Raw genomic sequence first — 22,037 nt, 5'->3', positions numbered from 1 at the left:
GGGAGAGGTCAGTGGTGGATAAAGTACCCAATTCTCATACTTGAGTAAAAGTATAGATACCTTAATGAAAGTTACTCAAGTAAAAGTGATTGTCAGCCAGTAAAAAACTACTTGAGTAAAAGTTTTAAAGTATTTGGTTTTAAATATACTTAAGTATCAAAAGTAAATGTAATTGCTAAAATATACTGAAGTTTCAAAAGTAAAAGCAAAATTATCAATCATTTAAAATTCCTTATATTAAGCAAAGCAGACAGCTTTTTTCTTGTTTTAAAAATGGACGAGTAGCCAGGGACACACTCCAACATTAGTGAGTCCACCAGCCCAGAGGCAGTAGGACAACAACCACCCGAGCCACTGACCCCACTGACCCTGTTACTTCACCCCACTATCATCCAGAAGGCGAGGTCAGTACAGCTCCATCAAAACTGGGACCAAAAGACTGAAAAACAGCTTCAATTACAAGGCCATCAGACTGTTAAATAGCCATCACTAGCACAGATAAGCTGCTGCATACATAGACAGACTTGAAATCATTGGCCACTTTAATAAATGGAACACTAGTCACTTTAATAATGTCACTTTAATGTTTACATATCTTGCATTACTCATCTCATATGTACAGTATATACAATATTATATATTATCTACTGTATCGTAGCCTATGCCGCTCTGACATTGCTTATCCATATATTTCCATTCCTTTACTTAGATTTGTGTATATTAGGTATTTGTTTTGAAATGTGTTATGGTGAGTGAATGAGGACCCAAAAGAGCTTCTTTAATAACCAAACATAGGTAGGCTCAGATAGACCGGCAGATTCCGACAGGACAGGACAAGGTTACAGCAAACATGACGATAGTCTGGCTCAGGCATGAAACACAAACAAGAATCCGACAAGGACAGGAACAGAAACAGAGAGAGATATAGGGACCTAATCAGAGGGAAAAAGGGAACAGGTGGGAAACGGGGTGAATGGGTAGTTAGAGGAGACAAGGAACAGCTGGGAGAAAGCGGGGGAGAAAAGGTAACCTAACAACGACCAGCAGAGGGAGACAGGGTGAAGGGAAAGGACAGAGACAAGACACAACATGACAGTACCCCCCCACTCACCGAGCGCCTCCTGGCGCACTCGAGGAGGAAACCTGGCGGCAACGGAGGAAATCCTCGATCAGCGCACGGTCCAGCACGTCCCGAGAGGGAACCCAACTCCTCTCCTCAGGACCGTACCCCTCCCAATCGACAAGGTACTGGTGACCACGGCCCCGAGGACGCATGTCCAAAATCCTGCGGACCCTGTAGATGGGTGCGCCCTCGACAAGGATGGGGGGGGGGGGGGGGAAGACGAGCGGGGGCGCGAAGAACGGGCTTAATACAGGAGACATGGAAGACCGGGTGGACGCGACGAAGGTATCGCGGAAGAAGAAGTCGAACTGCGACAGGATTAATGACCCGAGAAATACGGAACGGACCAATGAACCGCGGGGTCAACTTGCGAGAAGCCGTCTTAAGGGGAAGGTTCTGAGTGGAGAGCCAAACTCTCTGACCGCGACAATATCTAGGACTCTTAGTTCTACGCTTATTAGCAGCCCTCACAGTCTGCGCCCTATAACGGCAAAGTGCAGACCTGACCCTCTTCCAGGTGCGCTCGCAACGTTGGACAAAAGCCTGAGCGGAGGGGACGCTGGACTCGGCGAACTGAGATGAGAACAGCGGAGGCTGGTACCCGAGGCTACTCTGAAAAGGAGATAGCCCGGTCGCAGACGAAGGAAGCGAGTTGTGGGCGTATTCTGCCCAGGGGAGCTGTTCTGACCAAGACGCAGGGTTGCGAAAAGAAAGACTGCGTAAGATGCGACCAATAGTCTGATTGGCCCGTTCTGCTTGACCGTTAGACTGGGGGTGAAAGCCGGAAGAGAGACTGACGGAAGCCCCAATCAAACGGCAAAACTCCCTCCAAAATTGAGACGTGAATTGCGGACCTCTGTCCGAAACGACGTCTGACGGAAGGCCATGAATTCTGAAAACATTCTCGATGATGATTTGTGCCGTCTCTTTAGCAGAAGGAAGTTTAGCAAGGGGAATGAAATGGGCCGCCTTAGAGAACCTATCGACAACCGTAAGAATAACAGTCTTCCCCGCTGACGAAGGCAGTCCGGTGACAAAATCTAAGGCGATGTGAGACCACGGTCGAGAGGGAATAGGAAGCGGCCTGAGACGGCCGGCAGGAGGAGAGTTACCGGACTTAGTCTGCGCGCAGACCGAACAAGCAGCCACGAAACGACGCGTGTCATGCTCCCGGGTGGGCCACCAAAAACGCTGGCGAATGGAAGCAAGCGTACCCCGAACGCCAGGGTGGCCGGCTAACTTGGCAGAGTGAGCCCACTGAAGAACGGCCAGACGAGTAGGAACGGGAACGAAAAGAAGGTTCCTAGGACAAGCGCGCGGCGACGGAGTGTGAGTGAGCGCTTGTTTTACCTGCCTCTCAATTCCCCAGACAGTCAACCCGACAACACGCCCCTCAGGGAGAATCCCCTCGGGGTCAGTGGAGGCTACTGAAGAACTGAAGAGGCGAGACAAAGCATCAGGCTTGGTGTTCTTAGAGCCCGGACGATAAGAAATCACGAACTCGAAACGAGCGAAAAACAGCGCCCAACGCGCCTGACGCGCATTAAGTCGTTTGGCAGAACGGATGTACTCAAGGTTCCTATGGTCAGTCCAAACGACAAAAGGAACGGTCGCCCCCTCCAACCACTGTCGCCATTCGCCTAGGGCTAACCGGATGGCGAGCAGTTCGCGGTTACCCACATCATAGTTACGTTCCGACGGCGACAGGCGATGAGAAAAATACGCGCATGGGTGGACCTTGTCGTCAGAGAGGGAGCGCTGAGAAAGAATGGCTCCCACGCCCACCTCTGACGCGTCAACCTCGACAACGAACTGTCTAGAGACGTCAGGTGTAACAAGGATAGGAGCGGATGTAAAACGATTCTTGAGGAGATCAAAAGCTCCCTGGGCGGAAACGGACCACTTAAAGCACGTCTTGACAGAAGTAAGGGCTGTGAGAGGAGCGGCCACCTGACCGAAATTACGGATGAAACGACGATAGAAGTTCGCGAAGCCGAGAAAGCGCTGCAGCTCGACGCGTGACTTAGGGACGGGCCAATCAATGACAGCTTGGACTTTAGCGGGATCCATCTTAATGCCTTCAGCGGAAATAACAGAACCGAGAAATGTGACGGAGGAGGCATGAAAAGTGCACTTCTCAGCCTTCACAAAAAGACAATTCTCTAAAAGGCGCTGGAGGACACGTCGAACGTGCTGAACATGAATCTGGAGTGACGGTGAAAAAATCAGGATATCGTCAAGGTAAACGAAAACAAAGATGTTCAGCATGTCTCTCAGGACATCATTGACTAATGCCTGAAAGACAGCTGGAGCGTTAGCGAGGCCGAAAGGAAGAACCCGGTATTCAAAGTGCCCTAACGGAGTGTTAAACGCCGTCTTCCACTCGTCCCCCTCCCTGATGCGCACGAGATGGTAAGCGTTACGAAGGTCCAACTTAGTGAAAAACCTGGCTCCCTGCAGGATCTCGAAGGCTGAAGACATAAGAGGAAGCGGATAACGATTCTTCACTGTTATGTCATTCAGCCCTCGATAATCTATGCAGGGGCGCAGAGACCCGTCCTTCTTCTTGACAAAAAAAAACCCCGCTCCGGCGGGAGAGGAGGAGGGGACTATGGTACCGGCGTCAAGAGCTACAGACAAATAATCCTCGAGAGCCTTACGTTCGGGAGCCGACAGAGAGTATAGTCTACCCCGGGGGGGAGTGGTTCCCGGAAGGAGATCAATACTACAATCATACGACCGGTGTGGAGGAAGAGAGGTGGCCCTGGACCGACTGAACACCGTGCGCAGATCGTGATATTCCTCCGGCACCCCTGTCAAATCACCAGGCTCCTCCTGTGAAGAAGAGACAGAGGAAACAGGAGGGATAGCAGACATTAAACATTTCACATGACAAGAGACGTTCCAGGAGAGGATAGAATTACTAGACCAATTAATGGAAGGATTATGACAAACTAGCCAGGGATGGCCCAAAACAACAGGTGTAAAAGGTGAACGAAAAATCAAAAAAGAAATGGTTTCGCTATGATTACCAGAAACAGTGAGGGTTAAAGGTAGCGTCTCACGCTGAATCCTGGGGAGAGGACTACCATCCAGGGCGAACAAGGCCGTGGACTCCCTTAACTGTCTGAGAGGAATGTCATGTTCCCGAGCCCAGGTCTCGTCCATAAAACAGCCCTCCGCCCCAGAGTCTATTAAGGCACTGCAGGAAGCTGACGAACCGGTCCAGCGTAGATGGACCGACAAGGTAGTGCAGGATCTTGAAGGAGAGACAGGAGTAGTAGCGCTCACCAGTAGCCCTCCGCTTACTGATGAGCTCTGGCTTTTACTGGACATGAAGTGACAAAATGACCAGCAGAACCGCAATAGAGACAGAGGCGGTTGGTGATTCTCCGTTCCCTCTCCTTAGTCGAGATGCGGATACCTCCCAGCTGCATAGGCTCAGCTCCCGAGCCGGCAGAGGAAGATGGTAGTGATGCGGAGAGGGGGGCAACGGAGAACGCGAGCTCCTTTCCACGAGCTCGGTGACGCAGATCAACCCGTCGCTCAATGCGAATAGCGAGTTCAATCAGGGAATCCACGCTGGAAGGGACCTCCCGGGAGAGAATCTCATCCTTTACCTCTGCGCGGAGACCCTCCAGAAAACGAGCGAGCAAAGCCGGCTCGTTCCAGCCACTGGAGGCAGCAAGAGTGCGAAACTCAATAGAGTAGTCTGTTATGGATCGATTACCTTGACATAGGGAAGACAGGGCCCTGGAAGCCTCCTCCCCAAAAACAGATCGATCAAAAACCCGTATCATCTCCTCCTTAAAGTCCTGATACTGGTTAGTACACTCAGCCCTTGCCTCCCAGATTGCCGTGCCCCACTCACGAGCCCGTCCAATAAGGAGAGATATGACGTAGGCGACACGAGCAGTGCTCCTGGAGTAAGTGTTGGGCTGGAGAGAAAACACAATATCACACTGGGTGAGGAACGAGCGGCATTCAGTGGGCTCCCCAGAGTAACACGGCGGGTTATTGATTCTGGGCTCCGGAGATTCGAAAGCCCTGGAAGTGGCCGGTGGATCGAGGCGGAGATGGTGAACCTGTTCTGTGAGGTTGGAGACTTGGGTGGCCAGGGTCTCAACGGCATGTCGAGCAGCAGACACTTCCTGCTCGTGTCTGCCTAGCATCGCTCCCTGGATCCCGACGGCTGAGTGGAGAGGATCCGAAGTCGCTGGGTCCATTCTTGGTCGGATTCTTCTGTTATGGTGAGTGAATGAGGACCCAAAAGCGAACTAACTTAAACAGAGCTTCTTTAATAACCAAACATAGGTAGGCTCAGATAGACCGGCAGATTCCGACAGGACAGGACAAGGTTACAGCAAACATGACGATAGTCTGGCTCAGGCATGAAACACAAACAAGAATCCGACAAGGACAGGAACAGAAACAGAGAGAGATATAGGGACCTAATCAGAGGGAAAAAGGGAACAGGTGGGAAACGGGGTGAATGGGTAGTTAGAGGAGACAAGGAACAGCTGGGAGAAAGCGGGGGAGAAAAGGTAACCTAACAACGACCAGCAGAGGGAGACAGGGTGAAGGGAAAGGACAGAGACAAGACACAACATGACAAAATGGTTAGATATTACTTGTTACATTTCTGGACTATCAGAATTATAAGCACAAGCATTGTTTCTCACCCGCAATAACATCTGCTAAACATACAGTATGTATGTGACCAATATAATTTGATTTGATGACCAAGTTTAATCTTAATAAGTGTATGAATTTGACAATTTCCTGTCCTGCTAAGCATTCAAAGTGTAAAGTGTTTTTGGTTGTCAGGGAAAATGTACGGAGTGAAAAGTACAATGTTTTTTTTAGGAATGTGGTAAAATAGTAGTAAAAGTTGTCAAAAATATAAATAGTTGAGTAAAGTACAGATACCCAAAAAACGACTTAAGTATTACTTTAAAGTTCTGCTTTGATGACACCACACTCAAAAAAGCAAGTCCTTCAGGCTCTAGTTATGTCTTATCTTGATTATTGTCCAGTCGTGTGGTTGACTGCTGCAAGGAAAGACCTAGTTAAGCTGCAGCTGGCCCAGAACAGAACAGCACGTCTTGCTCTTCATTGTCATCAGAGGGCTAATATAAATATTATGCACGCCAGTCTCTCTTGGCTAAGAGTTGAGGAGAGACAGACATGCCACCAGGGGTCATTTCACAGTACCCAAATCCAGAACAAATTCATGAAAGTGTTTTGTATTATCTAGAGCCATTAGTGGAACTTCCATCTCATAATGCTCAAATGAACAGCAAACCTGGTTTCACAAAACAGACAAAGAAACACCTCACGGCACAACACCTCTCCCCTATTTGACCTAGATAGCTTGTGTGTATTTAATGATATGTAGGCGACATGTGCCATTTAAATGTGACATGTAGTTTTGTCCTTGAGCTGTTCTTGTCTATTAGTGTTCTGTATTATGTCATGTTTCATGTTTTATGTGGACCCCAGGAAGAGCACTGCTTTCGCAACAGCTACTGGGGATTCTAATAAAATGAAATACATTTAAAAAAAAAGGCACATACATGAAAGTTCACCTGTTCCAGAATGCATTTTTTGGGGAAAAACACGTTTTGATAAAATAAAAATAAAAGAAACATTCAAATGCCTCTCCAGTGAAGTAGTGACGTGCAATATTTGAAGCCCAAAACTTGCACTGACAGTCAGGATAAGGATGAGTCTGTGACAGTAGGAGTGACATTTTTGGAGAAGGTGGAACCCTACCTTTTGGCTGATCCATTTGTGGTTTCACGGTGAGTACAAACGGAGTTGGGTGCTGTGGAATTGATGAAGGTAACCCGAAGTGGTCTTTTTATAATTGTTTGTGTTTCTGCTGGTCAGAGGGCAGAGGCGCTTCTCACCAAATGAATTGGGACAAGAGATGTGACTTGCTTTGCTCGCAAGAAAATGGTGCCATTGAAAGGAGTGATTATGGGGTAGCACTGAATGTGAAAGTGGACCAACTGAAAGGGAAAGATTCCTGGGCATTTTGTGATACTCGTCATTTGGTGCGATGCAGACAGGGTGGCATGAGTGGTGAAACAGAAGTCATTGTCTGTTCTTTTGAATTTTCATGATGAGTCCCTGCCCGACAAAGTGATGTTAGGATATTTCAGTTATCCCGCACAAGCGTATGTGCCAAATACATTATGCTGTTACAGGTGTCAAACCTATGGGCATGTAGCAGCAGTGTGTAGGAGGGAGGTTCCTAGGTGTGAAAAGTGTGCAGAAGGGCATGAGATAAAGGAATGTGTAGCATTGGGGGGAAATGTGGAATGTTTTAATTGTAGGGGTGTCCATGAGTCTGGGCATCAGAAGTGTCCGGTGCGAGAGAGGCAGGTTGAAGTTACTAGGGTTAGTGTAGAGCAGAGGGTGTTGTATGTATGAGGCAGTAAAGAAAGTTGAGAAAGATGGGTCAAGGGGGCGGGATACTGAGAGGAGTCTTGTGAGTAGCAGATCTGTATCAACACAGAGGGATAGGCCAAAGAATGATATATGCTACAGTAAGATTGGCTTTTAGCATTTGTAGCAATGGTTATCATCTGTCCCGCAGGGATGGAAAAGTCACAGAAAATAGAGGTTGTGGTGGCAGCTGCAGAGAAATGTTTGGGTGTACGAGATTTGAAGTCAGAAGAGTTACAGGGTGTGTTGAGTCGTGGTGTCCCGTCCTTTCGGAATGTAGGATTAGATAGGTTTAAATAGTGGAGTAGTGTGGTGGGGTATTAATGGGCGCAGGGTTAGATGGTATGGTATTAGGTAGTTATTGTCCAGTCTAGTTGGTGGTGGTAATGCAACATTTATTGGATGCCAACCACCGTTGAACCTCATCGAAGAAGTAGTGACGTGCGAAATACACCTAGCTTCTTGAAACGGGTCACATGTCACGGTGTCAAGACATATGAACTAACAGGTTATAGAGCAAACAATGCAATTATCCCAACACATAAGTTGTAATATGTATTTTTTTCCTGGCTTGACTTCCCCATGATTTTACCCATGCACCCCTACTGCTGTCCTGTATGGGCTACCTGAACCTGTATGACATGAGCCGTCCTCATGATCTCTCCCAGCTTGGATAGAAAGTTGAGCGTAAAACCAGTATATTAATGCTATATAATACAGTCAGTCCACCCTCAAAACACTAACTTACCAGGGATTGTTTCATTATGCATTGTACTATCTATTGCTATATATCGTGTTTAGCCAATAACTTTGTATCAACTTTAAACATCAAATAGGAAAATTAGGGAAAAAAAGTAGTCGGCTTGAGGATAAATTCACCCACTATTTATTGTTGAACTCAGCGGTTATTGTCTGGATAATACCTTACACAAATGGGCTTCAATATTCAAGGTAAATTAAATCTAATTCAATCCAATTTGAGACTCCCCTGGTGTCATGAAGTTCTCCACATTTTTTTATGTGCAAATGTTTACACCACGGCCTGTATGTCCAGGTTGCGAGACTGACTGTTTTCTGTACTGAGTACTGCCACACCAGACAGTCTTTCCTGAGAAATTGTGCATTATGTGAAATTGTGCATTATTAGTCTTGAATGATGCATGCCAAGATACACCATAGATAAAGGGCTGTTGATATTGCAACCACAACTCAAATTCTGCTTCACGTGGATGAATAAAATCATAAACAGCTTTTTTTGTTCAAACTCTCAAGAACTGTTGTTGTCTGGTAAAGATGATCTGTTTGCATCTGCTAACTCATTGGCTGTCCAGTATCCAGACGACCTGTCTCCAGAACAGCAATTAGGAGAATGGGGGACTGAATTAAAGATTTCACAGAATTGCTGTATTTGAAGCACAACTACCTTCTGCCCAATTTCCCTGTTGTTGCCATGACAATCAAGCTGTAACTGTTGCTTCTATGGAGAGATCGTTTTCTAAACTAAAACTCATAAAGAACTACCTACACTCTAAAAAATGCTGCATTGTTTTCTGTTACGAACCGGCTCGAAGCATGTAACAAAAAGGGAGACAATGTGGAGATAAGGAATAACAAAATTATATTTAATAACTGAAGTAACCTATATACAATAAACAATGGTGTATGTAGTCAGTAGTGTAAGTGAGTGGTTGCACGCATAGATGTAATAATGAGGGTTGTTGAAAGGTGCCAAAGCAAATGCCACAACACCAAAAAACACAGGACAACACAGGACAACACAACACAACACAACACAACACAACACAACACAACACAACACAACAAAACAAAAAACACCACCAAAAACCACCACAACACAAAATCCAGGAGTGTGTCTGCACGCTGTGTCTCCTTAATGAATGGGGAAAATGTGTATTTATCCCGGGACACACCCAGGCCCAGGTGTGTCCCATTTCAGTAACGACCGTCCCGGCTCCGCCCACCGACATCCTAATAAGGAAAACAAGAACAAAGAGAATGAATTTGGCAGACAGAGTGGGAGGGTCGTCACATCTTTAAAAAGAGAAAGGTTGGGTTGTTAATGCTGGGTTAATTCTCCTGCCAAATCAAAGTTATCCAGCAAGCTGTTGAATGAGGATTGTTGCAGCGGTAGCAAGTCTAGCAGACAGTGCCGCCTGCTCATAGTGGAATTACTTTGAGGGATAAATGGGCAAGGTGCTATGGCTGACCAAAAACTGTGAGTAAAAAGCTATCTAACATTGTTTATTATCCATTCAGGTTAAATAGACCTAGCTAACAAAATGACATCTCAGTCATTGACAATATTAGATCATTTTGGCAACCCCATGCATGCTAGCTCAAACATTAGTTAGCTAGTTAACTAACGTTACTTAGCTAACATGTTCTAACTTGGCTGGCTAACTATTTAACAATCAATTGTTCTGTGCTGTGTGCCTGGAAGCAAAAAATGTAATGTCGTTTTGGCTGGCTAGTTATGTCAGTGCCTGTAGAAAGCATGTATTCTGTAAGCCTAACTTTAACACTACTGCATTGTTTCATGTCAGGTAGTTAGCTCAAACATTTGGTTTCCCATCCGGTTTGGCTGGCTAGATTTTACAAAGCTAGACCTATTCCCTGTCTCTGAGTTCATGTAACATGATTGGAGCTAGTTGGCAAGCTTATAGCTAGTGCTTTTATGGTGGTTAAGTTTCTGTATGCTTTTTGTTTTGCCTAATTGTTTCTGAGTTAACTGACTAGGTAGTCTCAATCTGGATGCATACAGTTACTTTAGGTACCAATAGCTAGCTAGGTACATGTCTCAATTCACATGTTTAGGCTATCAATTTTGACTCCACTTAATGTGTTAGCTATCATTTGTCTTTGTCCCCCAGATACTAAAGATGACACGATCCCACCACCAGTGTAACGAGTTGGAAAGAATACTGCCCGCCAAAACATTGAGGCCTGAATCAATTTTGAGCATAAGTATACATGTGGAATATTGACTACTAATTAATATGTAATACTGTGAACCAGAGGTGATAAATTCTCATTACTGTAAATTAGTTCATTCAGTAATTGTACTTATAATTGAGTAAATGTAAAGTAACAATACTTGATTAAGATATTTCAGTAGCCTTTCCCCCACTGATAAAAATGTCTTAATGTTTAATTTCTTTTCAAATGTTAATAGTATATTTTACAGATGTGCCTTGTTGCAACTCCTAAAATAAATTAACCTAGATCAAACTATACATTTCCTCTTTTTCAATGTAATGCTTGGAAGATCTGTAAGAAGATGTGTAACCGTAGCAACATTAGCTAATTGTCAACATTAACTAAAATACTTTTACTCTGGGAACATTTTAAATGAGCTACTTTGGACTTTTACTTGAGTAGTTTTACTTTTATGTGCGTCAAATTTAATTGAAGTGACTCAGTGCAGATTAGCATCCTTCACACAGGCTTGTGCAAGAGTGTGATGAGTGTCTTGATTATTGTTCAATGTTTTATAATCCTATTCTAAGATTCCCAGGCTGGAACCAATATGGCTGAATATCTCTACCAAGCAACTGAATATCTCTGCCAAGAACAAGATACCTAACCCTTTGTTCTGACTCTGGGGACAATCACCTCTACTCCCTGGAATTCATCATGAATGAGCAAGCTCTGGGCAGGAGACATTGTTTTGTTTTACAAATTCCTCTTGAAAATGAACTGTAGGGGTTGGGGGGAGTAGTGTAAAGCGTTTACTTTTCTTCGCCCCATTACTCAGCTTTAATTAGTAGGGCCGCTGTGATTTTGAAAAGTATGGTTGTGCTTCTAAAGTTTATTTGTGTTCTTTATTTGTTTTATATTTTGCATGACTTCATTTTGTAGCTAAAATGTATATCTGTATATATTTCTCAGGACCAGATGCTAGAAGATGCATATAATTGACCGCTTAGGATAGAGAACACTCTAAAGTTTCCAAAACTGTGAAAATATTGTCTGAGTATAACAGAACTGATATTACAGGTGAAAGCCTGAGAAAAATCCAATCAGGAAGTTACTTATTTTGAAACCGCTGTGTTCCTATGCATCCCTATTGCCCATTGAAAGGGATAGAAACCAGATTCCTTTTTCTATGGTGTCCCTAATGTGTCTACAGCCACTAGACAGTTACATGATTTTATTTTGAAAAATGAGCGTGAACGACAACATTGCGTCAGTGGTCAGGTGGTGGCTCTCAGTGATTTGTGCATAATAGACAAAGGCGGCCATTGTTCCTCTCGCTCCTACTGAAAAGCCAATTGTCCCGGTTGATATTATTGAATAGATATTTGAAAAACACCTTGAGGATTGATTATAAAAACGTTTGCCTTGTTTCTGGCGATATTATGGATCTAATTTGGAGGTTGGCTTCGGGGATGGCCAGTGAGATATAACCTCCACACATTAACAAGTCCAATACCTCAAATGAAAGATAAACACCTTGTTCATCTATTTGATTTTTTAAATGTTTTATGGCGAAAACACAGCATATATTTATGTTAGACCACCACCAAAACAATGAAAAAACGTAGCCATTTTGTCCAACAAAAGATAAAATGACAAAAGCAGGATTTAAAAAAAAAAATCTATCACTAACCTCTTGAAAATCTTCATCCGATGACAGTCATATGACATGTTACACAGTACATTTATGTTTTGTTCGATAATATGCATTTTATATCCATAAATCTCGGTTTACATTGACGCCATGTTCAGAAAATTCTCCAAAATATCCGGAGGAATTATATAAAGCTACGCCAGATAACAGAAATACTCATAAACTTTGACTAAAGATACATGTTCTACATATAATTAAAAAGATACACTGGTTCTTAATGCAACCGCTGTGTCACATTTTTTTTAACGTTACGGAAAAAGCCTAACATTGCAATAATCTGAGACGGCGCTCAGACGTAACAATATTTCTCCGCCATGTTGGAGTCAACAGAAATACAAAATTACAACATAAATATTCCCTTACCTTTGATGATCTTCCATCAGAATGTAGTGCAAGGAGTCCTCGTTCAACAATAAATCGTTTTGTTTCATAATGTTCAATTCTAGTGTCCAAGTAGCAGCATTTGCTACCACTTTCAGCTCAAATGCCCAAAAAATGACTTCTGGTCCAGGATAACTTTGCATCAAAACTTCCAAATGACATATTACAGGTTGACGAAACTGGTCAAACTAAGTGCAGAATCAATCTTCAGGATGTTATAATCATATAGATCCAATAGCATTCCAACCAGATCATTCGTTTTCATCTGGGGCTGATTGGAACAGCCGAAGCACTCAAACGCAAACGCGCCTCAACCACATGGAAATCTTTTGCGACACTTACTACTTTCCTTCCCATTAGGTCAAAGTTCACAGCAAATACTCCATTATACTTTCTACTGAATGAGGACATCTAGTGGAAGACATAGGAAGTGTTTCCAGATCTATAACTTGTTGGGAAGGGAGGGGGCGATGACGTCAAAGTTGCCCCAACTTTCAGGATTTCAAAACTAGTTTGGAAAATTGCCTGCCCTGTGAGTTCTGTTATACTCACAGACATAATTCAAAAGGGTTTAGAAACTTCAGAGTGTTTTCTATCCAATACTAATAATAATATGCATATATTAGCAATTTAGGACAGATTTTTATGCAGTTCACTATGGGCACGCAATTCATCCAAAGGGGAAATACTGCCCCCTATCTCTAACAGGTTCTAACAAGACGGCACCATTTTGGTTTTTTTTATTGACGGATAGCCAGAGGCACACTCCAACATCTTTACAAACTAAGCATTTGTGTTTAGTGAGTCCGCCACATCAGAAGCAGTACTATGGAAATTTAAATGGTTTATGAATTACTTTTTGGAAGGTTACTGTCAAAATTATTTTTATAAAAATTAAATACACATCGATGACAGGCGCATGGGCCCCCAGAGCTCTTATAATTCTCAAATTCAATGTTCAAAAGTTCAATCTCATCACGGTCAAATTTAGCATCTTATCTAATTAGCAACATTTCAACTACTTGATAGTTTTTAGCTAGTTTTCAAACACTAGCATGCTAGCTAAACCTTCCCCTAACCCTAACCTCAACCCTTTTAGTTAACCCTAACCTTAACCCTTTAACCTAACTCCTAACTCTAACCTTAACTCTAATCTTAACCCTTAACCTAGTATTCAAATCAAATTGTATTTGCCACACATACACATAGTTAGCAGATGTTAGTTGCGAGTGTAGCGAAATGCTTGTGCTTCTAGTTCCGACAGTGCAGCAATATCTAATAAGTAATCTTACAATTCCCCAACCACTAACTAATACACACACATTTAAAGGGGTTAATGAGAATATGTACATATACTGTAAGGATATGGATGACCAATGGCAGAGCTGCATAGGCAAGGTGCAATAGATGGTATAAAATGCAGTATAAACATTTGATTTGAGTCATGTAAGATATGTAAACATTATTAAAGTGATATTATTTAGAGTGGCATTGTATAAAGTGACTAGTGATCCATTTATTAAAGTGGCCAGTAACTGGGTCTCAATGTATGCAGAAGATTCTCTGAGTTTGTGATTGCTGTTTAGCAGTCTGATGGCCTTGAGATAGAAGCTGTTTTTCAGTCTCTCGGTCCCATCTTTGATGCACCGGTACTGACCTCGCCTTCTGGATGGCAACGGGATGAACAGGCCGTGGCTCAGTTGGTTGATGTTCTTGATGATCTTTTTGGTCTTCCTGTGACATCGAGTGCTGTAGGTGTCATGGAGGGCAGGTAGTTTGCCCCCGGTGATGTGTTGTGCAGACCGCACCACTCTCTGGAGAGCCTTGCAGTTGAGGGCAGTGCAGTACCAGGCTGTGATACAGCCTGACAGGATGCTCTCGATTGTGCATCTTTAAAAGTTTGTCAGGGTTTTGGTGACAAGCCACATTTCTTCAGCCTCCTGAGGTGGCTGTTGCGCCTTCTTCACCACACTGTCTGTGTGAGTGGAACATTTCAGTTTGTCTGTGATGTGTACGCTAAGGAACTTATAACTTTACACCTTCTCCACTGCTGTCCCTTCAATGTGGATAGGGGGGTGCTCCCTCTGCTGTTTCCTAAAGTCCACGATCATCTCCTTTGTTTTGTTGATGTTGAGTGAGAGGTTGTTTTCCTGGCACAACACTCCGAGTGCCCTCACATCCTCGCTGAGGGCTGGCTCGTAGTTGATGGTAATCAAGCCCACTACTGTTATGCCATCTGCAAACCTCATGATTGAGTTGGAGGCGTGCATGGCCACGCAATCGTGGGTGAACAGGGAATACAGGGAGGGGGGGGGGGGGGGTCGATGTTGTGGCGATGTTGTTTCCTACCTTCACCACCTGGTGGTGGCCCGTCAGAAAGCCAAGGACCCAATTGCACAGGGCAGGGCTGAGATCCAGGGCATCCAGCTTGATAATGAGCTTGGAGGGTACTATGGTGTCAAATTCTGAGCTGTAGTCAATGAACAGAATTCCTACATAGGTATTCCTTTTGTCCAGATGGGATAGGGAAGTGTGATGGCAATTGCATTGTCTGTGGACCTGGAGCGGGACTCTAACCCGGAAGCTTATAAGAAATCCAGCTATGCCCTTCGACAAACCATCAAACAGGCAAATCATCAAAACATGACTAAGATCGAATTGTACTACATCGGCTCTGACGCTCGTCGGATGTGGCAGGGCTTGCAAACTATTACAGACGACAAAGGGAAGCACAGCCGAGAGCTGTCCAGTGACACGAGCCTACCAGACGAGCTAAACTACTTCTATGCTCGCTTCGAGGCAAATAGCACTGAAACATGCATGAGAGCACCAGCTGTTCCGGAAGACTGTGTGATCATGCTCTCCGCAGCCGATGTGAATAAGACCTTTAAACAGGTTAACATTCACAAGGCCTCAGGGCCAGACAGATTACCAGGACGTGTACTGCGAGCATGCGCTGACCAACTGGCAAGTGTCTTCACTGACATTTTCAACCTGTCCGAGTCTGTAATACCAACATGTTTTAAGCAGACCACTATACTGCCTGTGCCCAAGAACACTAAGGTAACCTACCTAAATCACTTCCAGCCCGTAGCACTCACGTCTGTTGCCACAAAGTGCTTTGAAAGGCTGGTCATGGCTCACATCAACACCATCATCTCAGAAACCCTAGACCCACTCAAATGTGCATACTGCCCCAACAGATCCACAGATGATGAAATATCTACTGCACTCCACACTGCCCTTTTCCACCTGGACAAAAGGAACACCTATGTGAGAATGCTATTCATTGACTACAGCTCAGTGTTCAACACAGTAGTGCCCTCAAAGCTCATCACTAAGCTAAGGACCCTGGGACTAAACACCTCCCTCTGCAACTGGATCCTGGACTTCCTGATGGGCCGGCCCCAGGTGGTAAGGGTAGGTAACAACACATTCGCCACGCTGATCCTCAACACAGGGGCCCCTCAGGGGTGCATGCTCAGTCCCCTCCTGTACTCCCTGTTCACTCATGACTGCACGGCCAGGCACGACTCCAACACCATCATTCAATTTTCAGATGACACGACAGTGGTAGGCCTGATTACCGACAGCCTATAGGGAGGAGGTCAGAGACCTGGCCGTGTGGTGCCAGGACAACAACCTCTCCCTCAACGTGATCAAGACAAAGGAGAGGATTGTGGACTACAGGAAAACAAGGACTGAGCATGCCCCCATTCTCATCGCGGGGCAGCAGTGGAGTAGGTTGAGAGCTTCAAGTTCCTTGGTGTCCACTTCATCAACAAACTAACATGGTCAAAGCACAGCAAGGCAGTCGTGAAGAGGACACGAAAAAACCTATTCCCATTCAGGAGACTGAAAATATTTGGCATGGGTCCTCAGATCCTCAATAGGTTCTACAGCTGCACCATTGAGAGCATCCTGATTGGCTGTATCCCTGCCTGGTATGGCAACTGCTCTGCCTCCGACTGCAACGCACTACAGAGGGTAGTGCGAACGGCCCAGAACATCACTGGGGCCAAGCTTCCTGCCATCCAGGACCTCTATACCAGGCAGTGTCAGAGGAATGCCCTAAGAATTGTCAAAGACTCCAGCAACCCTAGTCGTAGACTGTTCGCTCTGCTACCACGCGGCAAGTGGTAACGGAGCATCGGGTCCAAGAGGCTTCTAAACAGCTTCTACCCCCAAGCCATAAGGGGGTAGAAGCTGCATTGCCACCCCCCCTTTCCCTCTCTTTACACCACTGCTACTCTCGGTTGTTGTCATCAATCCATAGTCACTTTCATAACTCTACCTACATGTACATACTACCTCAACTAACCGGTTTTCCCGCACAGTGGAGGTGATATGCTCCTTGACTAGTCTCTCTTAGCACTTCATGATGACAGAAGTGAGTGCTACGGGGCAGTAGTCATTTAGTTCAGTTACCTTTGCCTTCTTGGGTACAGGAACAACTGCAACGCACTACGCACTACCATCTTGAAGCATGTTGGAACAACAGACTGGGATAGGGAGCGATTGAATATGTTCATAAACACACCAGCCAGCTGGTCTGCGCATGCTCTGAGGACGTGGCTAGGGATGCCGTTTGGGCCAGCAGCCTTGCGAGGGTTTACACGTTTCAATGTTTTACTCACGTCAGGCACGGAGAAGGAGATGGGGGAGCAGTCCTTGTTTAGCGGGCCATGATAGTGGCACTGTATTATCCTCAAAGATTGCAAAGAAGGTGTTTAGTTTGTCTGGAAGCGTGAAGTCGGTGTCCGTGACGTGGCTGGTTTTTCTTTTTGCAGTCCGTGATTTCCTGTAGACCCTGCCACATACGTCTCGTGTCTGAGCCGTTGAATTGCGACTCCACCTTCTCCCTGTACCAGCATTTCTCTTGTTTGATTGCCTAGCGGAGGGAATAACTACACTGTTTATATTAAGTCATGTTCCCAGACCTCTTTCCTTGGTTATATGCGGTGGGTCGCGCTTTTAGTTTTGAGTGAATCCATCCACGGTTTCTGGTTAAGGTAGGTTTTAATAGTCACAGTGGGTACGACATCTCCAATGCACTTCTTTATAAACGCACTCATTCAGTCAGCTTATAGGTCGATGTTGTTCTCTGAGGCTAACCGGAACATATTCCAGTCAGCGTGATCAAAACGATCTTGAAGCGTGGCTTCCATTTGGTCGGACCAGTGTTGAATGGTTCTCACTGGTACATCATGTTTGAGTTTCTGCCTATAAGACCTCGGATCATTACTGTTCTGTTATTATATTCTTTAATATTACATTTTGGGGTTGTGTCTACATACAATTGTCTCATGGTCTTGTTTCCACACATTTTAAGATGTTTGATTGCCTTGCTCAGGGCTGCATGCCAAGAATTTGAGAAGATCCACCTTGATTTCTTCCGTCTTAGTTTATTACAGCTGGTTGCAGTATATGTTACAGCTGGTTTGCACTTGGCTAGATGTAGCTAGATGTTTTTGAATGTAAGCAAAGCCTACCTCGATTGTTTTCTGTCTGAATAGTTCTCCCTTGCTTGTGTAAGTTTAGGTACTAGTTTTCCTGTCCTTCGTCCTGTCCTTTTTGATTGTCCTTTTTTTTATTTGTTAGCTAGCTAGATTTTTAAGCTAACAGCAGGTAGCCAGTAGCTAGAAAAGCTTAGCAACCCCATAGAAACGTGTATGCAACTGTTAGCTTGTTAGCTATCCAGTTGAGTTATCTGGATAAAAGTTGTCTTCTGATGTTGTATTCTTAGCCTTATCTTTCACTCACTTGTTTTTCTCAAATGTACTCTTCCTCAAAATAATTTTACTAAAAAAATATAATAATAATAATAATAATAATAATAATAATAATATTATAATAATATAATAATAATAATAGATATTAGGAGCTCATCATTTTACCAGCTGCTCTTGGAACAATAACTCAGTAACTCATAACTGATGTTTTGAAATGATCTGTCTGATCTGATGATCTGAAATACACTGCTCAAAAAAATAAAGGGAACACTAAAATAACACATCCTAGATCTGAATGAATTAAGTATTCTCATTAAATACTTTTTTCTTTACATAATTGAATCTGCTCACAAAATCACACACAAAATGATCAATGGAAATCAAATTTATCAACCCATGGAGGTCTGGATTTGGAGTGACACTCAAAATTAAAGTGGAAAACCACGCTACAGGCTGATCCAACTTTGGATATAATGTCCTTAAAACAAGTCAAGATGAGGCTCAGTAGTGTGTGTGGCCTCCACGTGCCTGTATGACCTCTCTACAACGCCTGGGCATGCTCCTGATGAGGTGGCGGATGGTCTCCTGAGGGATCTCCTCCCAGACCTGGACTAAAGCATCCGCCAACTCCTGGACAGTCTGTGGCGTTGGTGGATGGAGCGAGACATGATGTCCCAGATGTGCTCAATTGGATTCAGGTCTGGGGAACGGGAGGGCCAGTCCATAGCATCAATGCCTTCCTCTTGCAGGAACTGCTGACACACTCCAGCCACATGAGGTCTAGCATTGTCTTGCATTAGGAGGAACCCAGGGCCAACCGCACCAGCATATGGTCTCACAAGGGGTCTAAGGATCTCATCTCGGTACCTAATGGCAGTCAGGCTACCTCTGACAAGCACATGGAGGGCTGTGCGGCCCCCCAAAGAAATGCCACCCCACACCATGACTGACCCACCTCCAAACCGGTCATGCTGGAGGATGTTGCAGGCAGCAGAACGTTCTCCACGGCGTCTCCAGACTCTGTCACGTCTGTCACGTGCTCAGTGTGAACCTGCTTTCATCTGTGAAGAGCACAGGGCGCCAGTGGCGAATTTACCAATCTTGGTGTTCTCTGGCAAATGCCAAACGTCCTGCACGGTGTTGGAATGTAAGCACAACCCCCTCCTGTGGACGTCGGTCCCTCATACCACCCTCATGGAGTCTGTTTCTGACCGTTTGAGCAGACACATGCACATGTGTGGCTTGCTGGAGGTGATTTTGCAGGGCTCTGGCAGTGCTCCTCCTACTCCTCCTTGCACAAAGGCGGAGGTAGCGGTCCTGCTGCTGGGTTGTTGCCCTCCTACGGCCTCCTCCACGTCTATTTATTTACGGATATCCGTAAATAAAAAACAACAAAATAATGTGGTCAGGTTTGTTTAATATAAGGAATTTGAAATGATTCATAATTTTACCGAGCGCCGCCCGAACAAGAAGAGGCACCATCTTCGGCGGGATTCGTGACAGTTCCTCTGACCCTGAAATTCAGAGGACACGATCTAGGCTATTTATGATCGGTGGTAATGAAATATCTCTGTAAAGTCATGTGATTTTTCAGTGATATCCTTGACTTTTATTTGGGGGCTGTAAATTAGGCCTGTAAATAACTAAGAAGGACTGGGATATTCAAGTCACTAGTATCATTCCAGGGGACTACATTGCAGACGTGCAGAAAACATTAACTAATTTCATGTCATCTTCAGTGCAGTCTGACATCAGATCACAATATCATATGGATGTAGTTACTGACATGTTAAAAACTCATCCAGGTATTGTGAGATTTACTGCAGTCATTGTGTTAATTTTGAGTCTCTCTTTCCACAGTTCTCTGTGCTTCCCAGCAAACAGTCCAGTCTGAGACTCAGCAGGTGAAAGGCATCGTGGGACAGTCTTTCTCTTTTCAAGAGAGGGTGATCAAGACTGGCAATTTACTTTATGGAGACCTTGACAGTATTGCAAATGTGTACCCTGGTAGAGAAGGCAAAATCACCCTTGAGAAGAGATTTGAAAACCGCCTCCACTTGAACAATGTTACAAGATACTTCACTCTGTCAGACCTTCATATTGACGATGCTGGGGTTTATACTGTTGAGAATACAGACGAAGAGAAAAAAACTACAAAATTTGAGCTCACTGTGTACAGTAAGTGTTTGTGTGTGTGTGTTGTATATTACAAAAACATTTAATATAGGTTCCAATTTGTTTGTATTATTTCTTCCAGATGTTGTTTCCAAACCTCCGGTGACAGAGTGTGACCGCAGCTCCTGTAGTGTGGTGTGTTCTGTGGACAATGAAAAAGAGGTGACCTTGACCCTGTACAGGGGAGAGGAAATACTAAACCAGACCAGCAGTCCTGACCTCACCACCGATCCATCTCTCCATTTGGAGGTAGAGGGAAAGAACTACAACTCCACCTACAGCTGTGTGGCTTCCAACCCTGTCAGCAATGAGACAGTTCTTGTCCCAAAATGTTGCAGTGAAGATGGTCATCCTAATGATGCTGGTAAGAGACATTTTGAATTAAAACCATCCAGAAAATAGCATTTACCAAGTCAAACTGAAGTGTAGTCGAACTCATTCAAAACATACTTAGGAAAATAAGGAAAATAATTTCCTTGTTTTATTTCAGACAGTGAGGGGATGACTCTGGGTATGGTTATTGCTGTAATCTGTGTTTTGGTTGCCTCTGGGCTGGTTGGACTTGCAATCTATCTAAGGAAGAGGGGAAATGAACACTCACAAGGCAGGTATTTACAATCAAGGGTAGTGTTTTGGAAAAGGTGTGAAATGCATGTAAAATAAAGTGTAATCTTCTACACTTCCTCTGCTTGGTCAGACAGTGTCATTATCCCAGACAACTTCTCTAACTGTTGAAAAAGCAGAAGGCACACACACTCTCTGACAATGATTACTTTAATAGCTTGGCTTATCTGACACCAAAATGACTGCAACCACAGAGATCCATACTCATAGTAACAAAAGTCCTGAGTGTTTACAGAACCTGTCCAGGGGGGTGGGCGTTTGTATGTCTGTCAGTTAGTCGCATGCTTCTGCCAGTTAGTCGCACCTCACCTTAGGCCCATATTTACTTTCCTTTATCTGTCTTCATAGATTCATCTGAAAGAGTGCAAGTTGACATTGAGTATGCAACGATAATTCCTAAAAAACGAACAGATAACCAGGTTAGTAAAAAACCTACAGGCTGATTGACAATACAGCAGCTTTATCAGCCCTCATGTCACCAACTGTAGGCTTTATCTCTGTGTCAGTGGGTTAATGTGGTCTTGAGTTGCACAGACCACCTGAGTTTGATACCCAGCCTGATGTCGTTATGATATGGTTTGGTTGCACAATGAGAAGCCACACAGCACATACTGGAATGCCAGTTCTAGGTCCAAAAGACTTCTTAACAGCTTCTACCCCCAAGCCATGAGACTTCTGAACAGCTAATCAAATGGCGACCCAGACTATTTGCATTAACACCCCCCACCCCCCTTTTACGCTGCTACTACTCTCTGTTTATCTATGCATAGTCACTTTAACTACCTATATATACACATACTACCTCAATCCTCGACTTACCGGTGCCCCCGCACATTGACTCTGTACCGGTACCCCCTGCATATAGCCCCACTATTGTTATTTTACTGCTGCTCTTTAA

General features: G+C 44.4%; 1 protein-coding gene across 6 annotated transcripts in view; it reads left to right on the top strand.

Moving 5' to 3' along the window:
• Positions 1–22,037, top strand: part of LOC110534344 (SLAM family member 5) — a 28,133-nt gene that overhangs the window by 4,166 nt on the left and 1,930 nt on the right. The window contains exons 1-6 of one of the 6 annotated variants that reach the window (XR_005034183.1): positions 9,602–9,812; positions 10,468–10,561; positions 20,201–20,518; positions 20,598–20,879; positions 21,006–21,123; positions 21,488–21,558. Coding sequence is in view for 5 of the 6 variants with exons in the window: in XM_036933431.1 (XP_036789326.1) it covers positions 10,477–10,561; positions 20,201–20,518; positions 20,598–20,879; positions 21,006–21,119; positions 21,488–21,558 (870 nt within the window). In the remaining variant the exon portion in view is untranslated. Of the gene's footprint in view, positions 1–9,601; positions 9,813–10,467; positions 10,562–20,200; positions 20,519–20,597; positions 20,880–21,005; positions 21,124–21,487; positions 21,559–22,037 lie in introns of those variants that run through there. The other 5 variants (XM_036933431.1, XM_036933435.1, XM_036933433.1 and 2 more) reach the window with 5 other exon arrangements.

Source organism: Oncorhynchus mykiss, chromosome 10, assembly GCF_013265735.2.
Source record: "Oncorhynchus mykiss isolate Arlee chromosome 10, USDA_OmykA_1.1, whole genome shotgun sequence".
NCBI classification, from domain to species: domain Eukaryota; kingdom Metazoa; phylum Chordata; class Actinopteri; order Salmoniformes; family Salmonidae; genus Oncorhynchus; species Oncorhynchus mykiss.
Note: the sequence above shows the minus strand (reverse complement) of the source record. Positions and strands in the feature narration are given on the sequence as shown.